At 34.5% G+C, this 15,207-nt stretch overlaps 1 protein-coding gene across 1 annotated transcript in view; it reads left to right on the top strand.

Moving 5' to 3' along the window:
- The window catches only part of MINDY2 (MINDY lysine 48 deubiquitinase 2), an 83,984-nt gene extending 69,429 nt beyond the window's left edge, over positions 1–14,555 (top strand). The window contains exons 9-11 of the mRNA XM_077745367.1: positions 2,649–2,822; positions 5,751–5,948; positions 9,796–14,555. Coding sequence (XP_077601493.1) covers positions 2,649–2,822; positions 5,751–5,948; positions 9,796–9,924 — 501 coding nt within the window. The 3' untranslated portion in view covers positions 9,925–14,555. The remainder of the gene's footprint in view (positions 1–2,648; positions 2,823–5,750; positions 5,949–9,795) is intronic.
- Positions 14,556–15,207: the final 652 nt, after the last annotated feature.

Genomic DNA, 15,207 nt, shown 5'->3' with positions numbered 1-15,207 from the left:
TATATTAAGTAATGAGGATGCAAGGATGAATAAAACATGGCTCTGGTCCTCAAGGAGCTTGAAATACATTAAGACAGAAAAGTGAATAGGCACAAAATTACAATTCAATGTGTAAAGTGCTATGATAGTGGTAAGTGCAGGATTCTATGGAATCACATAAAAGGGGTACCTAATACAAAGTAAGGAGAGATCATTACTTTCCATGATAAGAATCCTCAAGCACTTAGTACTGAGCCTATGGTAGGTCTTCAAATATTTGATGAATTGGAACCTACTTGATTAAAAAAAAAATTAGCCTGGACTTAATTTTTTGCTTAAAGCAAAGTCTTTAAACTTTTTATGCCAAAATGTTTTTCTTTATGATTAGTTTTCTTTCTTTCTTTCTCTTTCTTTCTTTCTTTCTTTCTTTCTTTCTTTCTTTCTTTCTTTCTTTCTTTCCTTCTTTCTTTTACAAATAGTTTATTGTCAAGTTGTTGTCTTTATGATTAGTTTTCATGTTGCTACAATAATTTCAGTGACCATATGAATTAATCAGTATCTAGAGCTAACTTTTGGATGTAACTAGTAGCAGACAACAGGATGGATTTCATATTTTAGGAACAGCTGTGCTGCACAGAGCTGGACACATAGTAAATGTTCAAAAATAATTAGTTTTCTTAAAGCTTCAGAGTTTATTTAATGATTTCTTGTCATTGCAAATCACAAGATCTCATTCTTTTTTATGGCTCAGTAATATTCTATTATATATGTATATAGCACAACTTCTCTATCCATTTACCAGTAGATGGCTATTTGGGCTCCCTCCATAATTGGGCTATTGATAATGCTGCTGTAAACTTCGAGGTGCATGTATCCCTTTGAATCAGTATTTTTGTATCCTTTGAGTAAATACCTAGAAGTGCAATTGCTGGATTATAGGATAGTTCTATTTTTAACTTTTTGAGGAACCTCCATCCTGTTTTCAAACCTCCATCCTGTTTTCCAGAGTGACTGCACTAGTTTGCATTCCTATGAACAGTGTAAAAGGGTTCCCCTTTCTCTACATCCTTGCCAACACCTATTGTCTCCTGGGTTGTTAATTTTAGCATTCTGACAAGTGTGAGGTGGTACCTCATTGTGGTTTTGATTTGTATTTCCCTGATGATGAGTGATGTTGAGCATCTTCTCATGTGTCTGTTAGCCATCTGGATGTCTTTGGGAAAATGTCTATTCATGTCTTCTCATTTTTTAACCAGATTATTTTTCGGGGGGTGGGGTATAGAGTTGTATAAGTTCTGTATATATTTGGGACACTAACCCTTTGTCTGACATGTCATTTGCAAATACCTTCTCCCATTCTGTCAGTTGCCTTTTAGTTTTGTTGATTGTTTTCTTCGGTGTATAGACGCTTTTTATCTTGATGAAGTCCCAATTATTTGTCTTTGCTTTTTTTTTACCTTGTGTTAGGAAACATATCTAGTAAGAAATTGCTATGGCCTGATGTCAAAGAAGTTACTGCCTGTGTTCTCTAGGATTTTGATGGTTTCTTGTCTCACATTTAAGTCTTTCATCCATTTTGAATTTATTTTTGTGTATGGTGTAAGAGAGTGGCCAGTTTCATTCTTTTGCATGTTGTTATTCAGTTTTCCCAACACCATTTGTTGAAGAGATTGTCTTTTTTCCATTGGATATTCTTTCCCGCTTTGTTGAAGATGAATTGACCATATAGTTGTGGATCTATTCAGTGATTTCTCTAACCCTACCACCAAACTGTCTAAAGGAATTTCTTATTCTTAATTTCCAAGATTAATTGTGATGAAAGAACATGAAAAGCATGAATCTTGTGCAATAATAAATACTATATTAACCGGTGGGAAACCTGAGCAAGTAAAATGAAAGCCATATCCTTGGCAGATCTGAAGAAAAAATAGCTTATAAATTTATACTAGGGACACTTTGCATATGATTGGACTTAGAACTAATGCATATGAAAAATTAGAGGGCAGTACTAAATTCTGTGGTAGTGACTATAAATACAAATGAATTCATTAATTGATTCAATAAATTTAGGCTTCAACTTTATAATGCACCCTACTCTAGGCCCAGAGATAGAGAGATTTAAAAATATAGTCTGGAAATGATGCGGGGAAACACAATCCTGGCACAATGTGATTCAGTGCTGTAATAGAAATAAGTACCAAGTACTGTTGGTATACAAAAGAAGAGCAGCTAATGGTGCAGAAAAAGAAAAAATTAGTATGGATTAGGTTAGTTACAGGCTTAATTTTTTTAATAAGCAGGCAATGTGATATCACTTTGTTGCGACTGTATTATTTGTTACCTGATATGTTTTTAAGGAACTTGTAGATTTTATTTCTGTTATATAAAATGAGATTATACACCCCCAAAGTCTATTTATAAGTCGTGTGGTAGTTGAGTCTGCCAGCAGCTTCCCAATTGTCCTTATACTATAGTATGCCAATTATGAACTATATTCAAACCCAGATAGACTTAATTCACTGAACAAATAAGGTATCTACTGTGTCTGCTATTTATTGTATCTAACTACCAGGAATTGTTAATATGCTTTAAACATACAAGTGATAAAATTTCCCTTAAATATTAACTAGTTTTGATCAATTTAACAGTCTTTTTTCTTTCTTATTAAGGGTCTACTGTATTTGCTGGTAACAGACCAGGGGTTTCTTACAGAAGAAAAAGTTGTTTGGGAAAGCCTACACAATGTGGATGGTGATGGAAATTTCTGCGACTCAGAATTTCATCTGCGGCCTCCTTCAGATCCTGAAACCGTATACAGAGGACAACAAGATCAGATAGATCAGGTAGATTTGCTTTCTTTTCCTATCATTTAAAATGTTCATTCCTGGGGCGCCTGGGTGGCTTAGTCGGTTAAGCATCCGACTTTCGCTTGGGTCATGATCTCGCGGTTCGTGGGTTCGAGCCCTGCGTCGGGCTCTGTGCTGACTGCCAGCTCAGAGCCTGAAGCCTGTTTCAGTCTGTGACTCCCTCTCTCTCTGACCCTCCCCTGCTCACACTGTCTCTCTCTCTCTCTCCTAGAAATAAATAAAAGAATAAATAAATAAATAAAATGTTCATTCCTTTTGGGGCATCTGGGTAGCTCAGTCGGTTAAGCATCCAACTTTTGGTTTCAGCTCAGGTCATGATCTCCCAACTTCATGGGTTTGAGCCCTTCATCAGGCTCTGCGCTAGTAGTGCAGAGCCTGATTGGGATTCTCTCTCTCCTCTCTCTGCCCCTTTCCACGCACGCTATCCCTGTCTCTCTCTCAAAAAATAAACTGAAAAAAATTAAAATGCTCCTTTCAAATGTGAAATCAGTTATCCAAAACTTTTGAACTAAAGCTTTATTCATTTATATGCTTGTGAAATTTTCCCCTCATTTTCTAAATCAGTAAGTGATCATTTTACATGTTGTACATTGATTATACACTTTGGTTCAGAAGGCCAGATTATATTAAACTGTGAAGGTCATGGTACAGAGTTTGAATTTTATTTTAATTGCAGTAGGGAAGATATGGCAAGTGTTAAACATGGAAGTGAGATAAGCTACCTTTTTTAAAGGCTGCTATGTGAAGAATGCATAGGAACGACACAGGTATAAGCAGAGACTAGCAATTCAAGCAAGAGGTGATGATGGCTGAGCCCTGGTGCTAGAGATGAGCTGAGCATAGATTTGAGATTTTGGCTAGTCAGAAAAAGTAGAAAAAAAGAGTGTTGAAGATAGCATGCAGTGGGTAAAAAGTAAAACTTCTAAGCCTTAGAGTCCAAGGTAATCAGACATTTACAGCAAGTGCTGCTCAAGTAAGTAGAATTCTCATTTAGAACTGAGGTAGATGAGATCTTTGCCTGCTATAGGTGGGCAGGGTTGGAGCCACAGAGTGTTTACCACTGGAAGTATAACAGTGATGTGGCCTCTTCCCTGACTGAGGCAGAAATATGGTCATGTTGAACAGTTGGCACATGTTTCTAATGCTGATAATAATTTACGAAGATAAGATAGACTGTTCATTTAGCCAATAATCATTGAGCAGTTGTATTCCTGTTACTGGTAACAAGCTCCTGGGGACTCACAGATAAATCATGTAGCACTTTCCTCACAGTTCTGTAGTCTAACAGAGAGGCAGATATTTGAGCAACTAATAATTATATGTCAGACTCTGTAATGGCAGTTTGAATAGTAAGCTATAAATGCACAGAAGATTACTTGATTCAAAGATGCTAATCTTTCTAGGACTTTTGGAAGTTAAGTATCCAAATAGCTGTAATAATCAACATGCATACTTTCCTTCAGAAACTTTATCAGGGTATTTAAAATATATATATATATTACTTGAGAAATGTGCATGATTTTTCTAACACTGTATGTAAAAAATACCAGATATTCATGCTAGATAGTGCAAGGTCTTCACAGACAATGGACCTTTTAGATATCTTCTGTGGGTGGTTAAAATTCTCTTATTTTGAGGATAGATTGGGGGAGATGCACAGTGTAGTCAAGTTTCATTCAGTACTAATTCTCAATGAACGTGGGTGTTAAGTTAGATTATACAACTTTTTTTTTTAAGTTTACTCATTTATTATTTCTGAGAGAGAGGGAATGCATGTGCACAAGCTGGGGAGGGACAGAGAAAGAGGGAGGGAGACACAAAATCTGAAGCAGGCTCTAGGCTCTGAGCTGTCAGCAGAGTCGAACTTGGGGCTTAAACTCAAAAACCGTGAGATCATGACTTGAGCTGAAGTTGGGCACTTAACCACCTAAGCCACCCAGGCACTCCACATTATACAACTTTCAACCGAAGATGCATCACTTTTTCTCAGAGGAGATAATTTGGGTGTATGGGAGGAGGGAGGAAGAGGTGTTTACGTAACTGAATATGACTGTATGTTGGACAACTATGTTGGCTTTAAAAATCATGTTTTGGAAGACCATTTAATAAATGATTTGGGGGAAATTCTTATTTAAAAAAATAAGACTTTTTTGACATTAAATGTGGGTTGGAAGATGTATTTGAGTTTGTGTGTGAATGTAGAAAAAGCTAGGTGGATATAGATCAATTGTTAATAATAGTTATCCTTGCATAATGATATGGTGATTTTAACTTCTTATTTATCCTTTTTTATTTTATGTCAATTTTCTGCAGATGTGTTTCTTTCATAAGTAGGGCAAGGTTTATTTTATTTTTGTTTGTTAAAGTAGGCTCTGTGCCCAACGTCAGGCTTGAACTCACAACCCCAAGATTAAGAGTTGCATGGTCTATAGACAGCCAGCCAGGCACCCCTAGGGGGAGTTTTGCGAATTTTTTTAAATTTCTTTTTGGGTTTTAGGGAGTTGTTTTGCTTTTTGTAACTTAAGTAGGCTTCACGCCCAGTGCTGGACTTGAACTCATGACCCGTGATCAAGACTTAGCCAAGATCAAGAGTTGGACGCTTAACCCACTGAGCTACCCAGGCACCTCTAGGGGAGTTGTTTTTAAAGCTTTCTTGAATGACTTCTATACTGCTTCTAGAAATAATTTTAAATGAATTCCAAGAATATTTTGAACAATGGCAGCATCACTGAAATTATAGCTCTCAAACAGAAATACTTAGATAACTTTGATTTTTATATTTAAGCTTTGGTGTGGTTTTTAAAAGCCTTTCTCATAGTTTTCTAGGTACAACCTCTGCATTTACACTCATCAGTTCTTGAGTAAAATCTCATAGCTAAAGAGGGTTAAATTTTGGCTTCTTAGGACTATCTTATGGCATTATCTCTACAACAAGAACAGCAGAGCCAAGAGATCAACTGGGAACAAATACCCGAAGGAATCAGTGATTTGGAACTAGCAAAGAAACTCCAAGAAGAAGAGGATAGACGGGCTTCTCAATATTATCAGGAACAGGAACAAGCAGCAGCAGTAGTTGCTGCTTCTGCTTCTTCACAGGCCCAGGTAAAAGCTAGGATTCGTGTAGAGATAAGTATTTTTAAATTAGGTATTAACTCTTCAATTACCTTAGCATTTTAACACTCGTGGATTTTATGGTATTGTCCTAAGTTTGTGTTGATCTTAATCTACTTCTCATTTAGTGAAATTATTTTTCCTGAGATTCTGAGGACGAGGATTTTCAGTTAAAAAATTTAATTCCAGTAGAGTTAACCTAGTGTTCTATTAGTTTCAGGTGTACAGGTCGGTGATTTAACAATTCTATACATTATTCAGTGCTCATCGAGTTAAGTGTTCTTTTAATCCCCTTCACCTATTTCCCCCACCCCCTCTCCTCTGAGAAGCATCTTTTTGTTCTCTGTAGTTAAGGGTCTGTTTTGTTTTGTCTTTTTTCCCCCTTTGTTCACTTGTTTTGTTGCTTAAATTCCTTGTATGAGTGATATCATATGGTATTTTTCTTTCTCTGACTTATTTCATTAGTATTACACTCTCTAGCACCACCCATATTATTATAAATGGGAAGATTCATTTTTGTTAAATGTTTATTTTTGAGAGAGAGAGGATGAGCGGGGAAGGGACAGAGAGGGAGAGACACAGAATCCAAAGGAGGCTCCAGGCTCTGATCTGTCAGCACAGAGTCCAATGTGGGGCTTGAACCTACTAACCATGAGATCATGACCTGAGCCGAAGCTGGATGCTTAACCAACTGAGCCACCCAGGGGCCCCAATATTTCATTATTTTAATGTTTTTATTTTTGAGACACAGAGGACAAGCTGGGGAGGGGCAGAGAGAGGGAGACACGGATCCAAAGCAGGTCCCAGGCTCTGAGCTGTCAGCACAGAGTCTGATGTGGGACTTGAACTCGTGAACTGCGAGATCATGACCTGGGCTGAAGTCGAATGCTTAACCCACTCAGCCACCAGTCACCCCCATTTTTTTTAAATGGGTGAATAATATTCCATTGTATATCTACCACATTTTTTAAAATGTTTATATTTGAGAGAGAGAGAGAGACCAGAGTGTGAGTGGGGGAGGAGCAGAGAGAAAGGGAGACACAGAATTCAAACCAGGCACCTCTAACAGCTAACAGCTCAGAGCCCAACACAGGGCTCAAACTCCTCCTGAGCCATGAGGTCGTTATCCGATCTGAAGTTGAATGCATAACCCAAGCACCCCTACAGCACATTTTCTTTCTCCATTCATCTTTTGATAGACACTTAGGTTGCTTCCATAATTTGGTTACTGTAAATAGTGCTGCAGTAAAGATAGGCATGCATATATCCGTTTGAATTAGTGTTTTGTATTCCTTGGGTTAATACCCCATAGTGTATTACTGGATCACAGGTTAGTTCTATTTTTAATTTTTTGAGGAACCTCCATACTGTTTTCTAGAGTGGCTGCACCAATTTTCATTCCCACCAACCATGCACAAAGGTTCCTTTTTCTCCACATCCTTGTAAACACTTGTTGTTTCTTGTTTTTTAATTTAGCCATTCTGACAGGTGTGAGATGGTATCTCATTGTGGTTTTGATTTGCATTACCTGATGATGAGTCGTCATCATCATCTTATCATGTGTCTGTTGACCATATGTATATCTTTTTTGGAGAGATCTCTTCATGTCTTTGCCTATTTTTTTAATTGGATTATTTGGATTTTTTAGTGTTGAGTTATATAAGTTCTTTCTATATTTTGTATACTAACCCTTTATCAGATAAATCACTTGCAAATATCTTTTCCCGTTGAGTAAGTTGTCTTTTAGTTTAGTTGATTGCTTCCTTTGCTTTGCAAAAGCTTTTTATTTTGATGTAGTCTGAATAGTTTATTTTTGCTTCTGTTTCCCTTGCCTCAGGAGACCTAGAAAGATGTTGTTATTGTGTATGTCAGAGAAATTACTGCCTGTGCTCTCTTCTAGTATTTTTATGGTTTCAGGTTTCGCATTTAGGTCCTTAATCCATTTTGAGTTTATTTTATGTATGGTGTAATGAAGTGGTCCAGTTTCATTCTTTTGCATGTAGTTGTCTAATTTTCCCAGCACCATTTGTTGAAGAGATTTTTTCTGTTACATATTCTTTCTTCCTTTGTCAAAGATTAGTTGACCATTTTAACTGTGGGTTTTTTCCTGGATTTTCTGTTCCATTCCATTGATGTATGTGTCTATTTTTGTGCCGGTATCATACTTTGTTGATTACTACAGCTTTGGTTTTTTTAAAGTTTTTTTTTTTTAATGTTTTTATTTATTGTTGAGAGAGAGAGAGACCGCATGATCAGGAGAGGGTCAGAGAGCGAGAGGAAGACACAGAATCCAAAGACAGGCCCCAGGCTCTGAGCTATCAGCACAGAGCCTGATGCGGGGCTCGAACCCACGAACTGTGAGATCATGACCTGGGCTCAAGTCGGATGCTTAACCGACTGAGCCACCCAGGTGCCCCTGATTACTACAGCTTTGTAATATAATTTGAAGTCTAGAATTGTGATGCCTCCAGTTTTGTTCTTTTTCAAGATTGCTTTGGCTATTTGGTATCTTTTGTGGTTCCATACATATTTTAGGATTGTTTGTTCTAGTTCTGTGAAAAATGGTGTAGGTATTATGTGATAGGAATTCATTAAATCTGTAGATTGCTTTGGGTAGTATAGACATTTTAACCATATATATTTTACAATTAGTAAGCATGGAATGTCTTTCTGTTTCTTTGTGTCATCTTCAGTGTCTTTCATCAGTGTTTAATAGTTTTCAGAGTATAGGTCTTTCATCTCTTTGGTTTATTCCTAGGCATATTATTATTTTTGGTGCAACTGAATCAAATTTAAGTTCTTAATAGCTCCAAAGAATATAAACCAATTGGAAAAAAGCCTTTTGTAACAATTACAGGGCAGTATGAGGTACTACTGGTAAGAGGGTAGACTTCAGAGCCAGATAGACGTGGATTGCATTTCGTGCTTCTGTAACCCCTTAATAGGGGGACAGAGCTCTCCTATGTCTCTCAGCCTTATTTGGCTTATCTTGAAAATAAAAGATAATGCTTAACTCTTAGATTCCTGGTTAAGGACAAATAATGTTAGTACTTAACCCAGTGTATGACATGTACCAAGTATTCAGCAAAGGTTAGCATATTTTCACTTTTCACTCTTCCCAGTTAAATGTTTTTTAAGTACTGCAAATATGACTAATAAGTGGGTTCCTTTATGTTAAATCTCATTTTATTAAATGAAAAAATATTTTCCTTCTTTTATGTTTAACTGTACTATGCCAGAACTGTGCCTCTGACTTGGGATACAAAGAAAATAAGATGCCCTTTAAGGTCTGATGAAATTTTAAACATAGAGGTCTGCATTAAACTAAGTGTTTCTATTTTTAGTTAAAATATTTACTACTCCAAGCTTAAAATTTAAAACCTACCATATTTTCACTAGCTTTTCACTAAAAACATCTTATTTCACAGAATACACTTATTTCACATTCAAAGTTCTCAGCATTTTTTTTTCCTCCTTGAAAATCTATTTATTATAATATTTATGAGGTCTTGGGGAACTTAGTTTACCAAAAGTTGTCAACTTCTTTAACATTTTCTAAACTTTAACAAATATTTCTTGAATTTGAGGCTTCAGGGGATATAATCCTCCATATTATTTACTGTTTGAAATTTCTTTTATTTCTAATAATTGATACCTTAATTAGATCTATGTAAAATTATAGAGACAATTACTCAGATACCATGTAACATGACAAGTCTTTGTCCAAATAACTTTTCATTAGTGATTACTTTCACTCTTAAGGTTTTTCTTTCTAGATAACTATGATTAAGCACTTTAGAAAGTTGAGGTAATTTCTTCCTGTTTATTTTTCTTAAAGCAAAGCCAGCCAGCACAAGCCTCTCCATCAAGTGGAAGACAATCTGGGAATGTTGAACGTAAACGAAAGGAACCTCGAGAAAAAGACAAAGAAAAAGAAAAGGACAAAAATAGCTGTGTCATTTTGTAACAAGTGGTGGGTTCTGTTGGATGCATCTATATGTCTTGAGAAACAAAACCACAGGAAGAAAGGAAGAAAAACCGATAAATACCGTCTGTGCCTGATTTCCCAATGGATTTTGTTCATGTTTTTCAGGGGAAAGGTTGTTACTTAGTTTCAATCAGACTTTTTCAAGTCACACAGTACACTTTTTGTGAGCTGGAGTTTCATGTTACAAGTTGGAAATGCTGTGTGGTATCATTCATGAAAAATACTGCACTTGTAGCCAAATAAGCAAATCACAGCAAATTTTGTGTCATAATGACATTCATAACTCATATCAGTTAGTAAGCTATTTTATCTTCTGTTCTAACAATGAATGGAGGTAACTGATTTTGTCTGATTCCTTCCTGAAATCTAAACATTAGCACAATAGTTTCTGAAATTAATTTTTACAATGTTAAATTATTATCTAATCCAAGAGAAACCAGGGGGTTAATATAGTGATATAAAAAGAAAACACACACACACACACACACACACACACAAACCAGAAACAAACCAAGACAAAAAATAACAGAAATAAATAACCTTTAATCCTGTATTGGACTAGTTCAGCCCTTGAACAGCTTTACCTTTCTTTAGGAATATACATTTTAGACACTATCTTGAGAACTGATAATGGAGCTTGGGTTTAATTTAGATAGAAAAAATAATTTGTATTTCTTTTCCAGTAGCAAAAAAATTACATAACACTAATACTCATATTCTATCAAATCAGATATTAATGACTTTGTAGTGTTGTGAAATTTTGAGGAATTTTGAAATCTTTAATATAGGTAACTTGTACTACAGTTACTATTTATTGAAAGTGCGATAACTGAGTATAAGAAGGAAACCACAGTGGATGCTAGGCCTTGTAAATACAGGAATATAGAAAAGCAGATAGTTCAGATGTCTACCTTTTTCTAGAATTACCTTGAACCTTAAAATTTAAATCATGTTTATTTGCTAGAAAATTAAGTATACTTATTAAAGCCAACAAAAAAGCACATTTCTGAAAGGAAGTTAGTGATATAATCTCTGAGTTTAGTCAAAATGCATTAATAAAAATGTGTTTGAAAATAGGTAAGAATTGGGAGGAATTTATGTAAAAGCAATCAGACTTTTTTAACTTATGGGAACCAAATAGACCTATAACATCTTGTAGTGTTTATAGGATTCAGAAAGAATATTTATTGAACTTTATTATGAGGCAACACATATTTTCCTGTATTTCTACTATCCTTAATAGTCCTTTTTATATATGCTTTATATTTAAAAGTTTGATTTAATCATTTTTGAAAAGACTGTTGCTGCTGCAAGTAGTTCTGTGATTTACATTCTAAGCCTCAGTAAATTTAAGAGCATCTTTATCTAACCTGAGCATCCACTTGGAGAATGTTTTTTGTGGTCTGGTGTGACAACAGACTATAAAAAAAGTGGTCTAGAGTTCTTAAGCTATGTCCTTAACATTCTCCATGATCCAGGACTATTTATAGGATGAGTCTGTATGTAAAAATAAAAAGTAAAGTCTTATTTATGGAAGGAATTATTCTAAGGGAAAAATCCAGGGTCAAACTATATCTTTTATGTCATGTCCTTCTGTATTGCATGTCTGGTTATGTTATAAAACATTTGTTAGTCCTTCAGATTTCCTATACTAGCATGATAAATCATCAAAGAACCTGTTTGAGGTATAACACTTTGATACAAAATATTTGGTGAGTCTCTCGTTAATAACCTAAAATATGTGTACGTTAGTGAAGTAATCAAATTACTACAGAATTCTCCCTTGGCTCAAGCAACTTGAAGTTTACTCTTGATATCACTCTGTTGGTGGAGGAGGAACCTAAACCTTATGGTTTGTTTTTCCTAGAACAGATAGTAGTGACAGAGCATTATATTTTAATAAGAAAAAACAAAACAGTAAATCCTGAGAAATTTTAAAAAGCATATTTGAGGCGTATTTTTCCATAATTATATACTTATCTATTTATTACCCTTGAAAAATATATGTGTAAAAGTTATTCCTCTGTTATTTGTTACTATCTTCTTAATTTATTCCAAAGATATTACTGCCATTCTGCATTCCCTCTGGAAGGAAAAAAAAAACAAAACTCAAAACCAGCAGTGCTGCTATCAGATAAGTAGATGTCAATGTATACTTATAAAAAATAACTAAAAAATGTAATGTGTTTGTTAATTCAACCTTTTTTCTATGTAATATTTCAAGTCAGACTTTCTTACATTCCTGGAATTCAGTTTGATATACCAAGAGTAATACTGATAAAATGTTTGCTTTGATTATTATGAGGAAAAAATTAAATGTTCAATTCTATTAAAACAAACTTCTTGGGAGATACTGGTTTCCCATCCTTGAAGGTTAGAGCTATTGTGTCTTTATATTCTTAAGTTTTGCTCAAGGCAACAAATTGCATATTCAGACATTTCATTGCTGGTTTTGGTATATTGGAATTTGAGAGTGGTATATTAAAGTCTTTCCTTCGCAATATTTTGTAGTACTTAAAAATTGTTACATTAACTGCTAGCAGAAGTTAGAACTTAAACATTTTTGTTTTTAATATTTATAGACTAGATTAGGGACACATTTGCATCAACCAATCACTATTAGAGCTAGCAAAAGAGACACGAATGAATGGATATGGTCACTGCACTTTCTTGTACTTTCAAAAGCTATTTCATAAGTTTAGTTACCAGTCTTTATTAGCAATATGAAAACTTCTCATTTGTAACCCCACTGAATCGACAATGCTGTGATTTATGATAGGTTTCAACGCTTAAAAGTACGTGTGTGTGCGCGCGTACGTGTGTGTATGTGTGTTTGAAGCAAGGATCCATAACTTCTATTATCAAAGGAATCTGGGAACTTTCCCTCAAATTTTACCATTTGAGAATACACACACACACATACCCTAAGCAGTTTGAGGCAGCTAAAATTGGCATTGGCTGTTTCCTATAATGTGCTGGTCCAGTGTGCTTAAGTGAAGTAACTTCTTCCATGTTTCAGGGTGTCTGTCAGCTTACCAGTTGAATGAGGTGTAGATTTAAGTTCAGGATTATGTTGTACAATATATTTTGTTTTAGTGTCCCATATTTCTAGTATTTGACTACTTATCCCATATTATGTTTCAGATTCTTCCTCATACTTCTTGATCTTAGCTTAATTAAGCAAGTTATTATTGGAGATTAGTTGTCTGAACCCAACATTAACCATTTTGTACTTGCATAAAACCTTAACACTTTGTTTTTATTGAAACACCAGCGCAGGTCATTAAGAAAGATCTTGAGAGGAAAGAGGATTAGAAGTCAAATAGATATTTAAGGAAAGAATTGTAATCCTTATATTAATGTTGGCATATTAAGTTGATATTTATAAAGTCCTACTGGAGAAATATATTCAAGGCAAGAATTTCCAGAACTATCCTCAAACTCATTTATTTAAAAAAAAATTGCTTTGAAGCAAAAAAGAAAAAAAAGCAAAATGATTACATTTCACTTAATTTCCTATTAAATATACCAGTTATTTTAAAATATGGTAGAAAACTTACAGGCTTTGTCTATCATACAATACTTGGGCATACAACTTAAACTGTAATTGTAAATTTACTAATGTTTGATAAAATAACATGGAGGCCATTAAAGATAGTACATAACTTGTATTTTAAGGAACTGGAAATGTGGAATTTTGAACTGTTTCATGTCTAAAAATCTGGCTTTTATCTTTTCATGGACAAATTTTCTATGCCTCAATTTAAATATGTAAAGGATGTTCATTTTTTCAGAGCTTTACACTCCTGAATAAAGGACAATAGTGTAAGCTCAGAGTATTACTTAAATAATCATAAATATTAAAGTTTTTGTTCTTGAGTGTGCAGGTCTTTTTCCCAATGACAATATTTCTTAAAGTCAAGTTTTCTTTAATGCTGTTAAAATTTGTAAAATTGCCTTATCTTTGAGTATGGCATTATCTCTTCCCAAAATGTATTCTGCGGTTGCTTTTGTGTTCTATGGACTATAGGATCAAAATCAAGAGAATTTGGGGAGTATAAAAAGCATTAAAAGTCTATTTTTTCCAGCATCTTTCATGTATCTAAATATTTAGATTCTCTCTGCCTTTTTTCCATGTTACAAAGTACATTGCTATCAGGTCGCTAATACATACAAGTAAACTTTTGTGCATGGATGAATTCTTAGGTTCTCTGGGAATATAGTGGTGTTTTATTTATTTTTTTTAAATAATATTATAGCTACTGAGAAAATCTTATGCAGAATCAAGGGTACTTTTCTCAGGTGACACTTTAAAACAAAAAGTTTAAGATCAAAGTCTTGTTAGCCAAACAGATTACAAAAGAGATAATGGAGCCTGAGGGACAGATTGCAGGACCCTAATAATTTTAACTTCTTTTGAAGATTTATCTTAATTTTAATTCATGCATGTCTCTTACTTAATCCCAGTGTCTCTGCTGTTAGAAATTAGAGTTTTATACATTGTGCTATGCATATGTATTTTTACATAAAGTATTCTAATTTCTAATTTCACTTTTCTGATCTAAAAACGTTAAATTTTAAAAATTGGGTAAAAGTTTTCCAACTATTGATTCAAGTTCGGGTTTGTCCTTTTGTCCTGAGATTTAGACTTCTCTGTCTATAACAGTATTTTTTAGAACATGGTACTATCCCAGATAAGGTGTTGAAATACCATGGCAGAAATAAAAACCCTAAACTCCAAATCACAGTAGACTTAAAAGACTAAAAGTTCTCTTATTATTCTTCAATGCCTCTATTTATCTGGTATTTTCATTTTAAGAATTTAAGAATTTTTTCAAATCACTTAATAATTTGTCATTACTTTTAAAAACTTTATATCCACATTCACTACAATATCTTGCTTTGAGAGGCAGAGATGTCTCCTAGATGAGAAGATATACAAAGCAGAATTCTTCTGATAGTGATGCTGGCTTCTTTCAGTCTAGTAGTTACAGCTTTAAACAGGAAGTCAGGAAACACAAATGCCCATTTCAGTTCCCACGTCAATAACCTGTCCAAATGGGCATTATAACTAAAATACCCGATAGAGTGGTTCTAACTAATAGAATATATTTAAACACTAAGATTGGTATTTAACCTTTGAAGATCTGTCTGTGTGTCTCAATTTTGTCAGATTTTATTCCTATTCACATCTTAGTTGTATGAAGTAATCATTATTTTCCAGAGTACAGTAGATATCATAGTTCTACAGATTTTTAAAGA

Source organism: Crocuta crocuta, unplaced genomic scaffold, assembly GCF_008692635.1.
Source record: "Crocuta crocuta isolate KB4526 unplaced genomic scaffold, BGI_CrCroc_1.0 scaffold130, whole genome shotgun sequence".
NCBI lineage: Eukaryota > Metazoa > Chordata > Mammalia > Carnivora > Hyaenidae > Crocuta > Crocuta crocuta.
This window is presented reverse-complemented; position numbering and strand designations above follow the sequence as displayed.